Raw genomic sequence first — 13,530 nt, forward strand, 5'->3', positions numbered from 1 at the left:
GGAAATATCATGAAGCCTGACTAAGAATGGAACTGGAGCAGCCAAGCTGTCAACCTGAGGGTCTGGATGGAGGGATGGAACTGTCCTGACATATGACTCAGCAGATCTGGAACTGGGTCCAGAATCCAGGGCTGGTCCATTAGATAGGGTTGAAGGAAGGGAAACCAAATCTGACAAGGCCAGTGTGGGGCAATGAGGATCATTTTGCTCCCCAAATACTGTGCTTTCTGAATGACCTTTGATATCAAAGGTAATAGTGGAAAGGCATAGAGAAGACAGGAGGGCCAATCGTGAGCCAGATCGTCCCTGGGTGTCTTCCCCTCCGGGGGAATAAGGGTGAAGTAGTTGCTGCATTTGGCATTGAGGGGGCTGGCAAATAGATCGCAGCAAGGCTGACTCCATCTGTGGAATATCTCATCCACAATATAATTGTTCAGGGACCACTCGTGAGGCATTAGGAAAGCTCTGCTCAGTCTGTGGCAATCACGTTGGACTTCCCTGGTATATGGGTTGCAACTAGAAAGCGCTGGGAAGACTCAAAGTGCTTCTCTGAAAAGGGGGTATGATTTGGTTCCTCCCGGTTTGTTCAGGTACCACACTACTGACGTGTTGTCTGGGTGGATTGCAATTGTCCCTAGAAGGAGAGAGCTCTGAAGTGCTTGCAATGCTAATAGCACTGCTTTCATCTCCAAGTCATTCATATGTAAATGGGTCTCGTGATCCTGCCTTGTGCCTTGGACAGTCCTGCCAAGATAATGCCCCCCCACCCGATCTGGGATGTATCTGTGGTGACCGTGGCAACTGGAGAAGATGGGACAAAGTGCTTGCCCATGTTGAGATTGCTGGCCTGAAGCCACCAGCATAGATCCTGCTTGCACGTGTTCGTAAACAGAATAAAATGGGAGAGTGGGAGATGCTGCAGTGACCACTGGGAGAAAAGCAGCCACTGAAGAACCCTTATGTGTAGTCTGGCAAGGGGAACTAGCATGATTGTGGCAGCCATGGTCCCTAATAACTTCAGGACCACTTTTCCCCTGACCTTTCTCAATGGTAGTAAGGTGTAGACCTGCTGTTGGAAAGCCTGAATTCTCACCTCTGGTAAGAAGGCCCTCATGAGCACAGAATCTAGTTCGGCGCCAATAAAAGTGACACGCTGCGAGGGCAACAAGGCAGATTTTTTCCAATTTAGAGTAATTCCTAACCATTGGCACAGTGTAATGGTGGCGTCCCTAATCTGTAACAGTAGATGCCTGGTGGTGGCAGAAAGGAGCCAGTCATCCAGGTAGAGAAACACTTGGAATCCCTGATGTCTCAAGTGAGCCGTTAACACTGCCATGCATTTGGTGAACACCCTGGGGGGCTGTGGTGAGACCAAAGGGCAGAGCACGAAACTGAAAATGACTGTCTCCCAGCCGGAAGCATAAATGACTTCTCAATGCCCTGTCCATCTTGATATGGTAGTAAGCATCTTTGAGGTCGATGGAGCACATCCACACATCTTTCCCTAACAGAGGGAGTATTGACTGTACGGTGACCATGCGGAACTTGGACTTTTGTACATGAAAGTTCAATCGGCTGAGATCCAAGATGGGTCTCAGGTCCCCTGTTCTTTTCGGCACCAAAAAGAATCTGGAGTAAGTCCCTAATCCTACTTGGTCTGCGGGGGCAGGCTGGATGGCTCCCTTTGAAGGCAACTTTCTTATTTCTAAAGTTGAGGAATACCTGTGACTGGGTGTAACATCTGGGATTCTCTTGGATGGCGGGGGAGGAGAAGAGAAAGGAATATGATAACCTCTGGAAATTATTTTAATACCCGCTTGTCTTGGGTGACTTCTTGCCAGGCTTCTGGGTATAAAGAAATGCGACCCCCCCCCCGACCGGCTCCAGAGACGAACAGTCAGGCCTCCCTTCAGCAGCGCTGGTAGGGAGAACCATGAAAGGAATCACGGTACCCCTGGTTACGCGGGCCTCCTTTGCCTCTAGGGCAGCATCTACCTGAATTTTCACCCCTTCCCCTGCCTCCGGAGGGGGAATCACTCTGTGCGCCCTGAAAAAACCTCTGCGACTTCCTGAACCACATCTTCCACCCTTCTGGCCCTTGTGGTAAGGTCTAGAAGGCATGGAAATACAGACTCCCACGGCAGACAGGGTTTTTCCTTCCTGCCCGCAGCTAGTGAGAGTGTCCTTCACCTTGGCACCAAACAACGATGAACCATCAAATGGGGCAGTGGTGAACGTAGACTTGAAGGCCTCTGCGAAATTGCACAGGTGCATCCAGGAGTGTCTCCTGAGAGAGACTCCGGAACCCGCAGCCATAGTCTCTCCGTTGGCTGCATATGAGATCAGCCTCATGGAGGAGTTGTTAAGGGAATTTAAGGTAGACATCTGTGCATTGACCTTCTGTGCCACGGCATCAGAAATGTTACCCTGTAGATAATCTCCTAGCTCTTTTAGGAGATCTCTCTGGAGCCTCGTAAAATGCGTCAAGTAGTTCAGCGATCGCAGTGTAAAGGCCGCTGAGGTAAAGACACGCTTGCCATACCTGTCCATGACCCGGGACTCCTTGTTAGGCAGATGGACAGTAGACAAAGTTTCAGCAAGTTCCTTCTTGGTGTCCGCTGCCACCACCATGGCATCTATGGGAACGCCTTTAGATAGATACTCCTTATCAGAGGGGCGGACAAAAACTTATTGGGTCTCCTTGGGACCGGTTCCACAGTGTCAGAAGTTTCTCACACCTTTCGACAGACAAGGTCTAATAACTCATCAAAAGGGGGAGAAACCCAAAAGGCAGAGGGTTGACCCCCGAAAGCCTTCAGGAACACAGACTCCTCATCAGAAGGGAGTTTGGAGGGCCAGCCACCTCTCTGCTTCAAGATCTCCAGGATATCTGAAAAAGAGATATCTTCAGAAGATGACTTGGGAGACCCCTCTGACTCCTCAAGGTCGGTGTCCGACGTGAGAGACTCATCCGGGGAGTCAAGGTGTTTCCTCTTACACAATCTCTTTCTGGCGGGCTCCTCAGGCAAAAACTCTGGGGAGACGTCAGAAAGTTGGGGACCACTCATGGAGGTATCCTGAAGCTTAGGTTCTCAGCTGCCTAAGGATAGAGCGTGAATCAAAACTGACACTGGTGCTGGAGGGGGCAGAGTATCAGTGCCGTAGGATGCAGCTAGCGACCTGGCCAGCACAGTCCTCATAGCCTCAAAGCCCGATTCCCCTGGCTCTGAAGGCTGACTAACTGTAGGGGAAACAGTAGTAGCCCTTGGCGCTGAAGAGATGAGGTCCGAAGCAGATGGGTCCAAGCTCACTCTAGTTGAAGCACCGAGAGGAAGGCTCGGAACAGACGAAGATCGATCCGATCCCTCCCCCTCGAGTCTGACCGGAGAACTGTGGACCCTCAACCCCGTGGACAGAGCCAAAGGGGTCGGAGCGGAAATCGGAAACGAGAGGCCAGGCGAGGCTACTGGAACCGACCTAATGGCACCCGACAGAACCAACAACTCTAGCTCCGAAGGCTGAGAAAGGCTCGGAGGAGGAACAACAAAGGATGAAGAGGCCATAGGCTCCGGAGCCAAATGAGTCGGAGCCAAAATCAATTTGGCCAACACCGATAACTGAAGCAGTTTCTTCCCCACCCTATCAACGTCCTCATCAGAAAGGGTCCTGGAAGACCTGGAAGATAAAGTAGGAGATCTGGTTCTCCCTACAGAAGGGGACTTGCATGAAGGAGAACCCGAAAAACTGGAGACTGGCTCCGAAGCAAAATATCCGTGACCGGCTCCGAAAGGCTGGGAACCAACACGGACCTAGTCAAGAGACTACCTTCTTTCAACACCGATGGCAATGGAACCGAAGAAGGAGAAGCTGTTCTAGCCACTTTCTCTGGCGGCTTCGAAGACACAGACAAAGCCAAAGAGTGCTTCTTGGAAGTCTTTTTGTCCTTTTTAGCTGGAGAGGGTAATACACTGGAAGACTTAGTCAAGTCTTCCTCAAAGGAGTGTTTAAGCAGTCCCTTCAAAATGAGCTTGTTCTTCCTCTTCTGTAGCACACGGGGACTGAAGGAATAACAAAACAAGCAGGACTCTTGGAGGTGAACAGCCCCCAAGCAGTACACGCACATAGAGTGCCCATCAGTTAAAGACATTTTATTGCTGCATTCAACACACTTTTTAAAGTCCGAAGGCCTGTGTTCCTTAGGATCCTTGGACATGCTGAAAGGAATAAATACGTACATGCACTAGACCCAACTAACAAGAAATACATCCTCTAACTCAAATGGCCAAGAAACCGGCGGGAAAAACAACAGGGAGGACTAGGTCCTGTAACTTAAATGGGCTTAGCCTGGGGAAACAAAGGCAGGAAAGCACCACTAGCCAGACACAACACTAAACTCTGACAGAACGGAGCACCAAACCAAAAACCACACAGAAACAATGGGGAGGACTAGGTCCTCTAACTTAAATGGGCCTAGCCCATGGGGAAAAGAAGACGAACGGGATACATAAACAGCCAGACAAGGGCACAAAAAACAGCCAGAGAAACAAATACAGGCGGTAAAATACCACTACCACAAACAAAGAGCTATGAAAATAGCTTTTTTGAGCAACAACAAGTCAAAAGTTTATAAAAATTTTATAAACAACATACTTAGCCACGGCCAAAAGCGAGACCACGTCTGAACTTAACAAGCAGCAAATGAGATCTGGGGAATAGACCTCTTAGCCATGAGCCAATTGAAGACTTTGAGTTAGAGTATGGCTGAGTTGGAGCCGAGGTTTGGCTCCGAACCCACGGGTAAAAATGAAGGTGAGATTGGACTACATAACATCTCATGTTAACTTGATAAAACTAAAAATATGCTTAAAATAAAACAATTAAAAATTTTTTAAAAAGAAAATCAGTGTAAAACTGTTTTTAAAAATCTGAAGTTAGTGCATTTCAACCATCTGTGGAAAAGAACTACAGTGTTACAATGTGGGAGGGGAGAAACGGGGGAAAATCCAGACTGAAACATTGACTTATGGTGAAGAAAACCCTAACAGCACCTTTCTATCTTTTACTACTAGAGATAAAATTCTGGACATTTCCTCAAAAATATACACATTTTATGATAGGTAAAATCCATATGGCTTATCTTCGAGTAAAAGGTAAAACTGGTAAGCTGAAGACCTTATGACCTGAGACTGCTCTATTCACAAAACCCACAGCATCATACATGTATTAAATTTTGTAGATGTCCACTAGTACAAACAGAATGCAACTGGCAATCCAAATGCACCTCCTCCATGTATATTTCACCTTCTGTATGGTGTCCATACTCTAGTCCAGCACAAACGTAGTAGTCTTCCTAGATCAGGAAATACAAGGTATGAACAAACTGCATAAGAACAGCATACAAAAAATACTTTACAAGTCTAACTGTGATCCAAGTGTCTCTAACCTAGTGACTGAGGTTCCTAGATGCTGTGACATGAATTTGTTCCATATTACTAATACTATCACCAAGTCTAATAATGGACTCCCCGACACATCTAGGCTGTTACATTGAGACTGGTAGATATCAGTCTTCCGATGGTCTATGACTATACTATGCACATGTTTCATGTGTAGTCCATTACATTCTAAAAGGATTCACATAATTGCAGGATCATCCACAGCATCAGTCTGTACTGGTATCTTAAATGAAGTTGCCAACCTTCGTCTTGAAGACTATGTTTGGAAAGTGAACTTGACATTACCTCCACATGTGCAAAAGACTCGGTGAAGGAGTTGTCCTCAAAAGGCAACAAAGAGGCATATGCTCATCATCAATCAGATCTACATGAAGTGGACAGAAAGGCAAGTCTATAGGACAAGCAAAAACTAGGTCTTCTACAAATAAGAAAGCTAGTGAGACAATAAAATGAGACCATAATTGCTGAAAGTCCTTTTCAAAAGGATCTTGACTGGTAAAACTGTGATGGGCTATCTGGTAAAAATATCATGTGCAAAAGTATATAAAAGGTCAGTAGTGACTGGAGTAGCAAATAAGTGGATTCATGTAGGTGATTTTTATTTTAATCTACTGTGACTGCTCTATAACAAAGAAAAGGCTAATTATGGCTGATGCTATAAGCTGGGAGTTTTCAGGCCTCGACATTAGTGGAGGCTACAAAGGCTATGCTAGTGCTTATGCTGAAACTACCAATGAAAGCATCACTCACTGACAAACAGATTGATTTTAGAAAGGCATGCAGCAAAAACTATAATCCATAACTGAAGAGCATGTTTTTCAGAGATTATTACATGAAGAACCAAGGAACAGCTGCAGGCTGATGTGCACAATCTGGACCTATCTGCTGGAGATGGTTTGATGGGCAAAGAATTCTAATCTTTCATTTTATCAATTAATGAAAGAGAGGATTTTCGTATAATGTTTAACAAGAGTTAAAATGTTCCTGACAATGGCAAAAAAATCACCTCAAGTTAGAAAAGCATTTAAAGAAACATCGTTTTAACACATGCCCTAAGATGAAGCTAGAACACGGAAAAAACTATTCTGATACATGATGAGAAATGCAGTTTTACAGAAGGCAACTATGCAGTACTACAGAGAAATGAAGGTCTGTTAAGTTTACTGACATCCTCGGCTATGTGAATGATGTGGCTAAAGGGAGGTGATGGCTGCTACCTTCTTTGTCAATAGGAGGTGACAGCTGAAGTTTAATAACCTGAAGTTCAGACAGGCAAGCAGAAAATTCTACAATCTGCATTATACAGTGTTAAGCAGTCATGCTGTCTAGAGTTTGTCTAAATAAGCTCTGTACTGTGTAAGGAGTAAAGTTCTCCGAAGAAGTGAGTTTTTAAAGTTTTAGAATCAGAAACCCCTTGCAGATGGTGTGATTCTGGTGTCAGGAATCATACTTCTTTATAGGTGAACTTCAGTTTAAGAACGACTTACAATGTTTTTTTTTTCCTGCATGGGGACTGAAAATTAAGGCTAGGCCAAGCCACAAGCAAAAGCATGAGATGGAATAATGCCCGGGAGTAAATAAGGGTCAAGGAGATAAACTGTGGGTGGGTCTTCCAGGAGTTTCATACAGCACAGTTCATGTCTTGAGAATGATGACCACAACTACGCTACCATGAACAAATTCTAGATTGAGATGAATCCATTAACTGGATATAACCCACTAGACATTACTCTTACTTTCATTGAAGCTCAGACGCTTTGGTCTGGTTATATCAGGGGCACAGAATCACACAATATGATAACGGAGAATGTGGGAAAATTTTATGTCAAAAGGAAACACTTCATTCTTATGTTATTTCATCCTACTAACTACAGTGCAGAAAATAACCCAGATGAAGATTAGCACTGTAGTTAGTAGGATGAAATACAGTGCAGAAAATAACCCAGACGAAGATAAGCACTGATTTAAATGATATGCTTTATATTAGCCATGCAGCACCCTTGGAAATGTCAATGGAAAATACAAGAATGACAGCTGCTCGTCTCTCTCCAGGCCAGATAACACTGAACTACAATGTGCAAGCGCAATCATCTACAGGGTTAGTGCAACAGAATGTTGCAGAAAGAAATGAAGAAAAACGTCTCTTGCCAAACATAAATGGCTGTAGTGTTTAGAGTGGAGAACATTTGAGAGCATCAGATGTTGACAGTTTATCAGCTGTAAAGCTCATATTAAATGTGCATAGCGCACAATAAATGTTTATGTCTTCATTAAGAAGGTGCTGAACTTTTCTAAAGAACATAAATATGAATTTACTGAACAGCCTTAAATAATTAACAACATACAGCTTTAAATTGTGAATTGGTACTTCAAAGTAACTTACACCGTGGCTTGTCATCTTATTGGTGTACCAAAATGTAAGGTTAACTAAACTTGAAAGTAATAAATTATCTCAGAAACCTTGTAAGTATCTTCTTTTTCTTGCTTAAGTGCTTTACTTTGCTTTTCGAGTGCTTTTAATTTGTTGGTGACATTTTCATATTCCTGTCGAAGTGTTACTGCATCTTCAAGTTGCTGTTCTAAACGATCAGAATCTATTAATAAAAGAAAAAAATCTAGTAATTTAAAAAATCATACAATAGTTTTATCTTCAGAAAGAGATGAAAACCAAACATTTTATAACTAGTTCATTTATTATACACCACAGTTAGAAACTTCTATTACAAATGAATATTAATACGTGATAAGAAAGTACAGTTGTGTACACTTACCATAAATTTAGATGTTCGAATGTATTCACTGTTGCAGTCATCACACTTGGGTTATCTGGCTGCAGGTAAGCCCTCAATCAGCCCAAATACCAGAGTCTTAGTATTTCTGCGTCAGATGCGGTCACTTCTTCCATGACGTCAGGTAATCAGGGGTATAAAAACAGGCAGCCGACGCCATTACATCTGTTTTTCTTGCCCAAATGTCAGGAGCCCCCAAATTGGGAGCTAGTACATGGTGTGGAAACCACCACCAGTAAAAAGTAAATACCAACACCATTAGGAATAGCCATAGAGAGGAGAGATAGAAAGATAGAGAAAAAGTACAGTTTTGTACCTACCATAAATGTAGATGTTCGAGTGTATATACTGCTGTAGGCATCACACTTGGGTTATCCTGCCGTCAGGCAGTCCCGCAGTCAGCCGAATCCCAAAGTCTTGGTCCGGCATCGGTTGTCGTCACTTCTTCCCTGACGTCAGTGCGACAGGGGGATAAAAGAGGCAGCAGACGCCATTTTCTTCAGTTTTTCTTGCCCCAGATGTCAGGTGCCCCCAACTAGGAAGGCAATACAAATAACTATGCAGAAATACCTTAGTAGATAAACAATAGTATTAGCTGTTAGCAAATACACCATATAGACATGCATCCAAAATACTGATTGTACATGGAGTAATAACTAACACCCTGGTATGTAGGGGGGGTGGTGGGAGGGTTACCTGGACTGCAGCAGTATATACACTCGAACATCTACATTTATGGTAGGTACAAAACTGTACTATGTTCATCGTGTTATACTGCTGCAGTCATCACACTTGGGTTGAATCCCAAAGCTATGGATGGGTGGCTGGTACTAAACTGGGTTAGGTGAAGCTAGGATGCCCTGCAGAACTGCAGAGGCAAAGCCAGCTCTGATTTTTGAGTATAATGGAAGGTGGTAGTGCTTGGTAAAGGTGTGCACTGAACTCCAAGTAGCTGCCTCCAGAATGTCCTTGTTTGGAACCCCCCTGATAAAGGCTGCTGAGGTTGCTGTAGCCCTGGTAGAATGGGACCTAATATTAACAGGCACTGCTTTCCCATGGTGCGAGTAGCAAAAGCGGATACAATGTGCTATCCATTTGGAGATGGTCTGTTTTGAAATAGCCTTTCCTTGTGAACCTGCAGCATAGGATACAAAGAGTTAGTCAGTTTTTCTGAGGGTCTTTGTCTTATCCAAATAGTAACGTAGCTGTCTGTGAAGGTCCAAAGAGTGAGGGGGTCTTTCTCCTTTATTCTGAGGGTTCGGATAAAAGGTAGATAAATGAATGGTCTGATTCAAAGCCACACTGGATACTACTTTTGGCATAAAGGTAGGGTTAGTTCGTAAAGAGACTCTGTCCTGATGGAAAATGATGAAAGGTTCCACTGCCATAAGTGCCTGTAGTTCTGAGACCCTGCGTGCTGAGGTGATAGCCAGCAACAGAGCTGTTTTCCATGACAAGTATTGTAGTTCTGCTGAGAAGGCTGGTTCGAAAAGAGGCAGTGTTAATTTTTCTAAAACGAAGTTGAGGTCCCAAGCTGGCGTTGGGGGTTTTCTGGGGGGTCTTATATTCTTAGCCTCTCTGAGAAACTGCCTTAGTAAAGGGTGTGAGAATATGGGAGGATCCGTATTATATTGAGCTGAAATGGCTGAAGCATGGATCTTAATGGATGAGAAAGAAAGGCCTTTGTGTAGCATCTCAGTTAAGTATTGCAGTATTTGAGGAATGTTTGGTATCCAAGGATTTTGGCCTTTAGCCTGGTTCCATGCACAAAATCTTTTCCATTTGTCCGAGTAAGTTTTTCTGGTGCTGGGCCTGCTGGCCTCCAAAATGACATTCAGGACGTCCTTTGAGAGAAGTGTTGATTGATAATTCAAGGTATTCTCCATGCAGCTAAATTTAAAGTCCTGAGCTGACTGTGAAGGATCTGAGAGTTTTGCTGAGTCAACAGAAGTGGGAATTGAAGATCCATGGAGGGCTGTGAGTCAAGGTCCTTAGTAATGGGTACCAGTGATGAGGTGGCCAGTCTGGAGCAATGAGGATCATTTGAGGTCTCTCTGATCTGACTTTCAGTAATACCTTGGTCAAGAGAGATAGTGGTGGGAAGGCAGAGACTGTCAATGCTGTCCAACTGAATGATAGGGCGTCCACTTTCCAGGCTAGGGAATGATAAGTCCTTGTGCAAAATTTCTGTAGTTGGCAATTGTTGAGGGAGGCAAATAGATCTATGTCTGGGAGTCCCCACCTTTGAGTTATCATTGAAAATACTTGTTGGTGTAGTCTCCACTCGTGAGGATCTGCCAAATTTCTGCTTAATTCATCTGCCAATATGTTTTCCTTTCCTGGCAGGAATTGTGCTTGCAGTTGTACTTGGAAAGTCAATGCTGTGTTCCACAAGGTCATTGCCTGTCTGCATATAGGGTAGGAGTGTGTTCCTCCCTATTTGTTTATGTACCACATAACTGTGGTGTTGTCTGTCCTTATTAGTAGTTGTCCTGGATGCAAGAGGTCCTTGAAGGCTGTACAGCTAGCATCTCCTTTTGGTTGATGTGTAGATGCATTTGTTTTGCGGACCATTTGCCCTGTATGCACTGTCCTGCCATGTGTGCTCCCCAGGCGTAGTCTGAAGAATCTGTTGTCATAGTTTGGTTTGCTGGAGGTAAGACAGCTGCTCTACATGAGGCTTCCAATGAATCAAAACCACACTGTAAGGTATGCTTTCCCACCTGTTCTGCTGCATGCAGCAAATCCTGCATCTCTTTGAAATCAGGTTGATCTGTCTGAGGGATCATTTTCTGCTTTAACTGTGTAATCAAGTACTGCTGGTATTTTAGCATGTGGAATTGGCAGTTTAAGGCCCTCACGGCCAAAGTGGCAGACGTATACACTTTCTTCCCCCATCTTTCTAATGCTCTGGAATCTCTTTCAGAAGGTAGAGGATTCTTAGCAGTAGAGGCCTTAACCCCTTTGGAACCCTGGGAAATGGTTTTGGGGTCTGCAACAGGGCTTTTATATAGAAACTTATGAGAATCAGGAACTCAGTAGTATCTGTCTGGTTTAGCTGGTGCAGTAGGTTAAGGAATCTGGGTTTAGACTAGATTCGGTGTAAACATCATCCAAAATGTCTAAAACTGGAGGAATTGCAAGGGGTCTATGCTGTGGGAGAAGAAACAACTCACAGATTCTTTTCTTAGAGTCAGAGTAATCTTGGCCTTCCCAGTGGAAGTGTTCCTTCATGGTGTGTAAAGTTTCCCCAAAAGAATAGTCTTCAGGGGGGGAAGACAGAGGGAATGGACTCTTCAGCATCTGGGTCTTCATAAGGAGGGAAGGAATAATCCTGGTCCTCAGAGTTCGCTGAGGAAATGGATGCTTGGTCAGAGGAAGGATAATCTTCCTCCAGTCTAGGCCTTTTGTCAGGAGGGGGGATGTGAACCCCTAATAAGGGTAATTAAATCCTCAGCCATCTTAAGCATCTGTTTTTTAGGCATAGGGGCCTGTGGGGGGGGACTGTGGACCCGGTTTCCTAACTTTTAAGGGGGCTTTAAGTTTAGCATAAGGCTTAATAGAGATAGTTGTCAGTTTGAAGACACCATCAGAAACCGAAGGCCTGTCCAAAATCTCCGGATCACCGTCGGGGTTGGTGTCCGAGGGGTGAGATGGAACTGGCTCCTGAGGCCCAGCTGATTCGGTCTGGGAGGCCATCAGAATTTCTAAATCTGCGGTAGTCGGGCTGCGTAGGCACCTCGCTGAAAACCGGAGAACCGGCGGCAGGCCTTGCTGAGGCCTCGGTATCTGGTCTTGGCCTTGGTTGCCTGTCCTTATCCTTGCGTTTTTTAATCATTGCTGATGTCGGTTGTTCCGACGACATGCTATAATTAAATCTTCTGCCAAAATAGTGTCGAGCGAAATCTGCCCGACGCTTGATTGTACGTTTGTTGAGCCTAGCACAAAACCGACAACCAGAGACGTCGTGGTCTGGGCCTAGGCAAGGAATACAATAAGAATGAAAATCCTTATGAGGTATTTGCTTCCCACAAGAAATGTAATTATTAACTTTGTCTGACATCGGTCTGAGGCAAGAAAAGATTCCCCAATGGGGTACTTAGCTTTAGAGAAGACTTCGGGCTGAAATTCAATTTGAAAATCTCAGGAGCTAGCCGACCGGCACTTGGACTGCTTCTGCTTCGGGCACCGCGCGGCAAGAAAGACTGAAGAAAATGGCGTCGGCTGCCTCTTTTATCCCCCTGTCGCACTGACGTCAGGGAAGAAGCAACGACAACCGACACCGGACCAAGACTTTGGGATTCGGCCGACTGTGGGACCGCCTGATGGCAGGATAACCCAAGTGTGGTGACTGCAGCAGTATAACACGATGAAAATCCAGGGGGCGGGAGGGAAGGAAACCAGGACTGCAACAGTGAATATACTCGAACATCTACATTTATGGTAAGTGTACATAACTCTGCTATGTTCTTTGTGTTTCACTGTTCCAGTCGTCACACTTGGGTTGATTCCCAAAGCTGAGGAAGGGTGGAGGCAGTCAAGAAGAGTTGGGGCTGGCTAGTAGGCCCTGCAAGGCTGCTGTAGCAAATCCTGCCCTGGATTTGGAAAAGATAGGCAAATGGTAATGCTTGGAGAAGGTGTGTACAGAACTCCAGGTTGCAGCTTCCAGAATTTCCCTGGTATGGACTCTCCTGAGAAATGCTGTAGAGGTAGAAGTAGCCCTATGTGTTCTGACCTCCTTAGTGGTTGGTTTTCCATGGTGCTTATAGCAAAAATGAATGTAGTGTGCTATCCATTTGGAAATGGTTTGTTTAGAAATGGCCTTGCCCTCTCTGCCCCTGTTGAAAAGCTGACTAGCAGCTGGTCAGATTTTCTGAAGGGCTTAGTCCCATCAAGGTAGAACCTGAGCTGCTGTGCACATCCAAGGAGTGCAGGATCCTTTCCCCTTTATTCTGGAGGTTAGGGAAGAAGGTTGGCAAATGGATGGATTGGTTTAGGGCCACACTGGACACCACCTTAGGCATAAAGGACGGGTTAGTCCTGAGGGCAACCCTGTCAGCATGGAAGATCATAAAGAGTTCCACAGCCATCAGTGCCTGTAGCTCAGACACTCTTCTAGCTAAAGTGATTGCTAGAAGCAAGGCTGTTTTCCAAGAAAGGAATTTTAACCGTGCTGAAGCAGTAGGTTCAAAAGGGAGAAGTGTGAGCTTTTCCAGTACAAAGTTAAGGTCCCAAGCAGGGGTGGGTGCTCTCCTTGGCGGCCTTAAGTTGTTAGCCCCTCTCAG

The 13,530-nt window shown here is 44.9% G+C and overlaps 1 protein-coding gene across 1 annotated transcript in view; it reads right to left on the minus strand.

Moving 5' to 3' along the window:
- LOC122803905 (serine/threonine-protein kinase MRCK beta-like) overlaps nucleotides 1–13,530 on the minus strand; it is a gene marked incomplete in the record, with an annotated part of 2,302,169 nt that overhangs the window by 1,053,878 nt on the left and 1,234,761 nt on the right. The window contains 1 exon segment of the mRNA XM_044073588.1: nucleotides 7,917–8,050. Within this exon segment, the coding sequence (XP_043929523.1) occupies nucleotides 7,917–8,050 (134 nt within the window).

Source organism: Protopterus annectens, chromosome 6.part0, assembly GCF_019279795.1.
Source record: "Protopterus annectens isolate FY-2018-M chromosome 6.part0, PAN1.0, whole genome shotgun sequence".
In the NCBI taxonomy this organism is placed as follows: domain Eukaryota; kingdom Metazoa; phylum Chordata; order Ceratodontiformes; family Protopteridae; genus Protopterus; species Protopterus annectens.